This window comes from Chanodichthys erythropterus, chromosome 18 (genome assembly GCF_024489055.1).
Source record: "Chanodichthys erythropterus isolate Z2021 chromosome 18, ASM2448905v1, whole genome shotgun sequence".
NCBI classification, from domain to species: domain Eukaryota; kingdom Metazoa; phylum Chordata; class Actinopteri; order Cypriniformes; family Xenocyprididae; genus Chanodichthys; species Chanodichthys erythropterus.
The window spans coordinates 23,381,197-23,390,344 of NC_090238.1; the positions used below are offsets into that span (position 1 = coordinate 23,381,197).

Consider the following 9,148-nt stretch of genomic DNA (forward strand, 5'->3'; position numbering starts at 1 on the left):
CATTTACGGTCACAAAACAAACAAACAAAACATATTCTTGGAATCATGTGAATTCTTTAAAAAATATATATTGTATGGAATAGAAAGCTCCTGCAGCAGGTCCATCAGAGTACAAGTTACATGACACATTTTAATTTATTAATATTACACTTTTACTTAAAGCTCACCATCGAGTATTTACATCATATTCCGGTAATGAATTCTGAACAACAATAATCTGGAGCCGTCCATGTGAAAGGGGTACAAAGAAAGATATGATACTTTACTATTTACAGTACTATAGTGGCTAAATTGTGATTTTTTTACAGTAATGCTTTGACTACTGTGATTTCAACTGTAATTCTTGAACTACTGTGATTTTTACAGTCTTACTGTAAACTTTACAATATTCTACTGTAAAAATCTTATACAGTAATGTTACTGTGAAATCGACAGTAAATAACTGTAGATTTCACAGCCATTTTTTACAGTGGACCTATAAGGCTCTAAATGGTTTAGCTCCTGTGTACTTAAGAAGACGCAATCATCTGGATCAACATGCACATTACACAAATTCTATATATCCTAATCATTGTTAATGTAATTCATTTTTCAGGAGCTCATTGCTTCTACGGTCAGTTAAACTGCTAACATTGATTGTAAATTAATTGCCTAAATTATTACATTATTTGCTAACTGCATTCTTTAAATTGTGATGTTGATATGCATTCTCTGTAAAGTTGCTTTGAAATGGTATGTATGGTGAAAAGCGCTATACAAATAATTGTGAATTGAATTGAATTGAATTGAATTAAGATATTTTTGTTGAATTCCGATGACTCATAGCCAGCAATGACAGTTCCTCTCTCAAGATCGGTTCATGTGAGTACAGTGGTTCAATATTAATATTATAAAGCGACGAGAATATGTTTGGTGCGCCAAAAAAAACAAAATAACGACTTACTAAGTGATGGCCGATTTCAAAACACTGCTTCAGGAAGCTTTCAGGAGCGTTATGAATCTTTTGTGTGGAATCATGATTCAGATTGCGTGTCAAACCTCCAAACTGCTGAAATAACATGACTTTGGCACTCCGAACTGCTGATTCGACACGCTGATTCATAACACTCCGAAGCTGCCTGAAGCAGTGTTTTGAAATCGGCCATCACTAAATAATTCCTTATTTTGTTTTTTTTGGTGCACCAAAAATATTCTCGTCACTTTATAATATTAATATTGAACCACTGTACTTACATGAACTGATTTAAATATGTTTTTAGTACATTAATGGATCTTGAGAGAGGAAATGTCATTGCTCCCTATGCAGACCTCATGGAGCCATCGGATTTCAAAAAAAATATATCTCAATTTTCATCAAGAATAACAAAGTTCTTACAGGTGTGGAACGGCATGAGGGGGAGTAATAAATGACAGAATTGGGTGAACTAACCCTTTAAGCCCACCAGCGTGGTTCCTAGAGAGACAGCACACTGAACTGATGTGGACTGAAGAAGAAGAAGAACAGAACAGACTAGACAAGACGAGATGAGACTGGACTACAAGAGAATAGAATTAGTTGTTTAAATTTATCTTTATACCCCTCAAATTGAGTGAGTTTCTTTTATACAACTTAAAAGTTGTTAAGCCTTAACAACTTTTTTTTTTCTTTTTTTTTTGCTTCAGTGCTGTTTTGGTGTCTCTTTTGCAGTATAAGACAGTGCAAAATAGTTTGAACTGTATATTGAATTGTTTGAACAATTAAATTGAATTTTCAAATCTGAAGTAAAATGATCTCTGAAGTCTCTATGTCCTCTCTTTCAGTTGAGACTTTTACAAACATTTCTCATTTACAGAGCACTGCTGGATCATTATTGCATAGGGCAGGATAATTTTACCTTTGAATAAGAAATTTAGAAGAAATGTAACACTCTTCTAATGATGAAAATTGTTCTTTATTGCTTTTAGACAACACAACAACAATTAAAATAGTAATTATAATAATCAAATATGGTTTGTCTATGGGTTCATTTGGGGAAATTAGTCTGGAGATGCTTAGAGAGGAGAACAATATTTATTCCACTTCAAGCTAGGAAGTAATTATGTATATAGCGTTCAACCAGAAGTTTCTAAAGGCTAATGCATTATTACAAAAAAGAAAATAATTACATTTATAACTACATTTCTGATAAATTAAACAAATTTTATTATATACACAGCATTTGATCATTTGACCTAAGCCATGCAGAGGTGTAAAGTACTTGAGTAAATGTAATTAGTTACTGTACTTAAGTATCTTTTTGGGTACTTTGTTGTTGTACTGTGCATCAAAGATATTAGCAACTTTTACTCTCTACTTGACTACATTTTTTAGCAAGTAAACATACTTTTTACTCCACTACATATGTGATGAGTTATGAAATTACAAATTACATTTTTCATTGCACCTAACTTTTTCTACAGCAGGTTGTTTCTGATATAAAGAAGCGATAACGCCATCTAAGAGCATTGAAGGTACTACATATTGCGCGTTTTGCCTTTATCACCCAAACTTGTCAACAAGGATACTTTACGTGAATGTGAGTGCATTAGCAGGTAGTTGCTGATCGCAGGTCTTTGATTTATTAGAGGAGGAGAAGACTGCAGCTGGTGATGAAGATTAAACCAGCACACACAGTAGACTTTGACTATTTAATTTTACTTAACATTGTTTTATTTATCCGCCATATTGAAAAGACCTTTTTGAAGGATATTGGTTTACTTATGGCCTTTCAGTGCACTTGAGCTCAACTGAGAGTTGTAGTCTGTAGACGTTTAAAAGGTTGTTGTGTAGACCTTGATTTAATGCAACATTGAGGTTTTCAATTTTATTTTGATTTTAGAAAATAAACTTGATTTCTCATCTTACAAATCAATTGTTTCTTATTTTCGCTGGCATGTCTCTCAGGACTAGTGCATCTTTGAGCCTACATTCAGCATAAGTAAAATACTTAAGTACTGTTAAAATCAGATACTTTAAGACTTTTACTCAAGTCGTATTGGAATTGGTTACTTGTAACTTGTAGTGGAGTCATTTTCGATGTAAGGAATCAGTACTTTTACTCAAGTATGGTTTTCAGGTACTCTTTACACCTCTGAAGCCATGTATGTGCGTCGCGTGCACGGGTGAGGTCTTGTGTGCTCAGGCCACCTCAAAACAAGAAAATGCTCTGAACATACTGTACAGAAGAGTGAAGATGATTTGAGAGTTCAGTCAGAGGATGTGATCCGTACAAAGCAAAATAATTATTTTTACAATGAATTGGCTTCTAATTTGGCTTCTAATTTGTTGATGGGAGTTTGTAGATTCATGGAGTGATATTTTAGGTTTTTAAAATATGTTTGTAAAGCCACCAAAAATTTTAATTAATTAATTACTTAGCATTCATGCACTCCACCAGTTCTTAAGTATATTTACCAAAGAGCAATTTAGTTCTACAATGACCCTGCCAATGCAAATTATTTGGTTTTGGATAAGTGCTGTATTTTGCAATAGTCGCAGATGCAAAATAATTAAGTAGACCAGTTGAAGCTGAAAAGAGGGGTCGGGATTAACCAATCATGCCACGATACAGCTGCTTTTGGTTGGAGGAAAAGTCTGTCAGAGTCATGCATGTAAATTTAGAGGTAGTATTTATTGCAGAATTTCAAGGGAGATCCTAAAGTGCCTGTTGGTGTTTGATTGAACAGTCTTCTCGTATTGCTCACCACATCTTACCATGGTACTATATCACTTTTTTATCTTAAACAGCAGGTTTATGGGGTCTCTTTCACAATATGTACTCTTATGGTACTGAGTATTTTGTATAGTATGCGTTTTCTTCTGTAATATGATTTATAATGTTTTTGTAACATACAAGGAACCTATATGGGGAAGGGTCTTATGTGCAGTATGTTGTAGATGTATGTGGTAGTCTCCAGTTAAGCAATTCTTTAAAATGTAACTATATATTTTTAGATTGCCTTTGTTATGTTGATTTTTTTTTTTTTTTTTTTTTGCAGCATATATTTACATCAAATCTAATGTCAAATAAATTAATGTTAATCTCTCAGTCTCTATTTTCTCTCTCTTTCAGTTGAAACTCTTTGTGTTGCTTACAGCAGTGGTCTGCTGCAATGCCTGCAGATTCATAAAGTTGAACAAACAACACCCAGGTGATGTTACTACAAGGGCACCAACTGCTGCTATATAACATGACTATGCATGTTTTGGCAGATGAAAATTATAAATAATAATAATAACTTTTGCGTAAACACTTACCCTTTAATGTCCTGCTTGCTGGCAGTAGTGTTTAGCCCCATACGTCAACAATGCACACAAATAATGCGCAGCTTGAACTTGCTGGACTCAAATATAAAGAAATGCAGTCAGTGCTTATGTCAAGCAGTTCAGTAATGTTGGCAGTATATTCACAGATTCGAGCTTCCCGGATCAATAACTCGTGAGCTAAACGTTGTTAAAACACAAATGCAACTACTTCCAATTATACCTAATTGTAATATAACCTAGACAACGAGTTACAACAACACAATTTTCTTCAAATGTGCTTTATAATAAATTGGTCTCTATGCGCAAGCGGCGGAGATACACGTCTGAAGGGACCGTCTGAAAAGTGCAAAACCCCAAACCCTTTTTCTCATTTTATATTATGAAAAATACTCAATAACTGTAACTGTAACACACTGTACTGTCACCAAATTCAGTTTATACGTCACAGCTCTCTTGCTGGTTGTACTGGAACACTTCGTTTGATAAAAAAATCCATAACTTTTATGATTATTAATTACTTAATAAAATCAATAATTTCACTGTTATTAATAAAAATATTAAATAAATTGTAATGCCATCAAATTCAGTCAGCAATTATCATGTAAAAGCTGTTGTATGTAAGCTGTATACCAACATTATTGTGTAAAGAAGGCCTTTATGTGATACTTGCCAAACTAATTGTTGTAGTACCTATTACCAGCAGGAGAGTGGTATATAAACTGAATTTGGTGACAGTACAGTGTGTTACAGTGAAGTTATTGAGTATTTTTCATAATATAAAATGAGCAAAAGGGTTTTGCACTTTTCAGATGTGTATCTCCACTGTCTGCTCATAGAGACCAATTTATATATTATAAGCATTTGAGGAAAATTGGGTTGTTGTAGCTCGTTGTCTAGGTTACAATGATTGGAAATAGCTGCATTTGTGTTTTAACAACATTTAGCTCCAGAGTTATTGATCTGGGAAGCTGGAATCTGTGAACATACTGCCAACTTTACTGAACTGCTTGACATAAGCACTGACTGCATTTCTTTATATTTGATTCCAACAAGTTCAAACTTTATGAGTCGCACATTATTTGTGTGCATTATTAACGTATGGAGCTGACTGAAACACTACTGCCAGCCAGCGGGACATTGAAGTGTTTGTCCAAGCTCACAGCAAGGGAACGATAATCTTTGCGAGGGAACGCAAAGTTTCCAGAGGGAATTAACGCAAAGTTTCTCAGGGGAATGCAAAAGATTTGAAAAATTTTTTTTTTTTTAAATCCTCCCATCCCAATTTTTTTCCACCACCACGTCCCTTTAGGGACTCCATATTATCCAGTCAACATTTCATCTGTAATTTGCAGTTATGAAGTTAAATCCGTGATATAAGTATATCCGGAAAAAGTGTATCCGTGTTTGTTTGTGTGTTTATTATCCTGGATAACAAAGTAATAATATTGAAGCACGTTTCTATTATTTGTTCAGGTTGTTCTGACTCTGATGGAATTCACCATGAATTTCGGTCTGTATGGGAGAAAGGATCTGAAACATGTCTCTGTCTTGTGAATACCATCATCTGTTGTGAAAAGTATTTGCCTACTTGCACACACCTCACTTCCCCTTGTTAATTTTTTGTTTATTATAAAATATTTATATTGTGATGCTCTGATGACTGTGTTCTATAATCTTTTTCTAAATTGTTTTCATAAAATGGCATAAGTGCATGAAAGGCAGCATATTAAATTATCTTTATTTAAATATAGGCTACCTCACTTTCACATTTATGGAGAAAATGTGGTAACACGTTACAATAAGGTTCATTAGTTAAACAATAGTTAATGTATTAATTAACATGAGAAATACATTTGTTACTGTATTTACTAATCTTTGTTAACGTTAGTTAATGAAAATACAGTTGTTCATTGTTTGTTCATATTAGTTCACAGCGCATTAACTAATATTAACAAGATTTTAATAATGTATTAGTAAATGTTGAAATTAACAAAGATTAATAATTGCTGTATAAGTGCAGTTCATTATTAGTTCATGTTAACTAATGTAGTTAACTAATGAACCTTATTGTAGCCTAAAGTGTTACTGAAAATGTAATTCCAACTTTCTCTTAGAAATCTGGGGCCGTATTCACAAAACATTTTATCTTACCACTAAGAGTTCTCCTAAATAGCAGTAAAAGTTCTTAGCTAAGAATTTTACTAGACTGAAGTCTTAAGCTAAGAGTAAGGGCAGGGTTGACCTTATTGCTATGGAGTATACACACAGTGATTGGCTGATGTGGGAGGAGTCAGCGATTTAATCATAGAAATATTGTAGAATAAGGTGTCATGTTTCCATATTCAAATAAAGGTTTTAAAATGTAGGCTAAGTGTCACTAATTAAACTAGTATATATAGTTAATTATGGACCGCCTCTTGGATGTCTTCATCTCAAGAGAATGCAGAATTCAAGCGACAAATTATTATATAAACAAAGTTTGGGAGGAACACTGGCCCCTGGAATTTATTTCTGCTGAATATGACCAAAATTATGACACTATTAATTTTTCTTTATGCTTTTTTGTGCAAGGTTTGGGAGCAACTTTGCCGCACACATCCCTGAGGACACCATTGTCCCACTCATCCCTGAATCCACCCCTGGAATCATCGCAGATTACATTGGAGCTATTACTGAGAATGACGTCGGAGAGACTGAAGAACCCATGCAGGTAAAATCCCAAACCTTTACAGAAAATATGTCTCTTATTATTATGCTGGTTTTTAAAATCAATGAAATGTGTAGCTACAGTATGTACATTGCATGCGCCATTTTCAAGAAACACTAATGCTTTGTGCAGTAATTTGAGAATTATTTTGACCTATAAAATGTAAACATACAATTTAAAGATGATCTTGTGTTTGTTTCAGCAGTGATGAATAGCTTGCTACTCCTGAAGTCGTTGCTGATGACTCTCATGAGTCAGCTGAAGACAGTGAATAATCCAAACATCCTGAACAGCAAAAATACTCTTGCATATATACTTTTTTAAATATGTAATTAGGCTTTACACTGATAAATAAACATACCTGAGCATCTGTGGTTGTTTGAGCATTTATATCTGAACAATATAGCAGTATACTGCAGAGATACAGACAAAGTAAACTGACAGTTGAGGGAAATTTGTTTGAATGTGTTCGGTCTTCTGAAAATAAAATCAGGTTTAGTGGAGAAGTGATTTCTTAGCAATTTCCCGATTAAAGAGAAACATTTATATAATAGAAATTAATTAATATCTGCGATTTTTGTAAGTAAAGTCACCCAATAGCAATTGCTTTCTTTGCATTTTCCACCAGTTCTCAGAAATCTTTGTCTGCAGCAGCTATAATGACTACTATGTGTAAAAGAAAGTTGAACTATATTTACACTGTGTTGTAGATGAAGCATTTTGTGTAAAAACATCTGGTTTACACTAAGACAAGTGCAAATAGTGATAGATGATATTCACACAATGTGTAAATAAAAGTAATGTCATCTACAAAGGGTGAATTGTCTGAACAACAGTTTACTCATTTCCAAATAATTTACCCATGCACAAAGAATTTTAATTTAAGTTACATTTTTATTCGTGCTGTAGCCTATGCTATAAAAGAATTTAACAAGAAAATGAGAAAAGTCCATTTCAGTAAATAATAGGTTATCATTAAAGGTGCAATATGTAAGAATTTTGCAGTAAAATATCCAAAAACCACTAGGCCAGTGTTATATATTTTGTTCACTTGAGTACTTACAATATCCCAAATGTTTGCAACTATTAGTAAATTGTGAGAAAATTGCAGTTTTAACCAAGGCTCTGGGACATGTGAGGAGTCGCCTGTCAATTACGTCATACCCGCGTTACCCTTGGTTTCCGGCTTTATTTTGTAGAAACCATGGAAACACCAAAGACACTTTAATATTTACAAGTTTTAATAGGCAAGGGAACAACTGTTTTGATATATTTATAGACAGAAAACAAATTATTGTTATATACCTTAACATGTTTAGTCTTATTTTTTAAATCTAATTTTACATTTACATTTACATTTATTCATTTGGCAGACGCTTTTATCCAAAGCAACTTACAAGTGCAATCATGTAGGGTTGTGCTTACAGTGTGAAGGCCAGCAGAATAGTTACAACAGAGATGGCACATTGCAAGGATGTGAGCTAAAAGAAGCCCAGAGAGAGAGAGAGAGAGAGAGAGAGAGAGAGAGAGAGAGAGAGATGAGGTATACACCTGGGGCCGTATTCACAAAACATTTTAAGGCTAAAAGTAGCTCCTAACTTGCAGATTTAGGAGAAACTCTTAAAAATAATGGGCGTGTCAGTCCTAATTTTAGGACTCCTAAATTTTTGCTCTAAGAGTATTTCACAAAGCATTTTAGCTCTAAAACTAGCTCCTAAATCTGTGAAACATTAGGAGTAGTCAAGAGGACTCCTAAATCACTAAGACCAAATCACAAACAATCCTAATCCACCCAAAGACACTGACACCATGAGACAATAGCGACAGACCCTTAGCTGCTGAACCTTTTCTTCATAAATGCAATAAATGCAATGAAATACAAAAAAAAAATAGATTTATAGATTTGAATCTATGATGAGACGCCAAAAATTAATCTTTAACAAATAAATCAATATTGTCTGATTACCTGTGGCAGTGGTTTTCATGGGTTCACACTTACAAATAATTTAATAGAGTAAAAAAAAAAAAAATAAAAAAAAAAAATATATATATATAAATTTATATATATATATATATATATAAAATATAAATATATATATATATATATATATATATATATATATATATATATATATAAAATGCTATTTAGGAGAACT

General features: G+C 33.3%; 1 protein-coding gene across 2 annotated transcripts; it reads left to right on the forward strand.

Annotated features, from left to right (window-relative positions):
- The first annotated feature begins 3,691 nt into the window (after positions 1 to 3,691).
- Positions 3,692 to 7,353, forward strand: LOC137006211 (beta-microseminoprotein-like). 2 transcript variants are annotated; one of them, XM_067366804.1, is made up of 5 exons: positions 3,692 to 3,737; positions 4,092 to 4,170; positions 5,759 to 5,861; positions 6,857 to 6,995; positions 7,195 to 7,353. In XM_067366804.1, exons 1-5 carry the CDS (start codon positions 3,735 to 3,737, stop codon positions 7,198 to 7,200), a joined length of 330 nt encoding a protein of 109 aa, XP_067222905.1. In that variant the 5' UTR covers positions 3,692 to 3,734; the 3' UTR covers positions 7,201 to 7,353. The 2 variants fall into 2 exon arrangements, with proteins under 2 accessions (XP_067222905.1, XP_067222906.1); XM_067366805.1 differs by having other exon boundaries at positions 7,198 to 7,353.
- The last annotated feature ends 1,795 nt before the right edge of the window (positions 7,354 to 9,148 follow it).

Coding starts and splice junctions, on each gene's coding strand:
- LOC137006211 (XM_067366804.1), top strand. Junction 4,171..5,758: donor GTTGAACAAACAACACCCAG/GTGATGTTACTA, acceptor TTATTTGTTCAG/GTTGTTCTGACTCTGATGGA. Junction 5,862..6,856: donor ACCATCATCTGTTGTGAAAA/GTATTTGCCTAC, acceptor TTTTTGTGCAAG/GTTTGGGAGCAACTTTGCCG.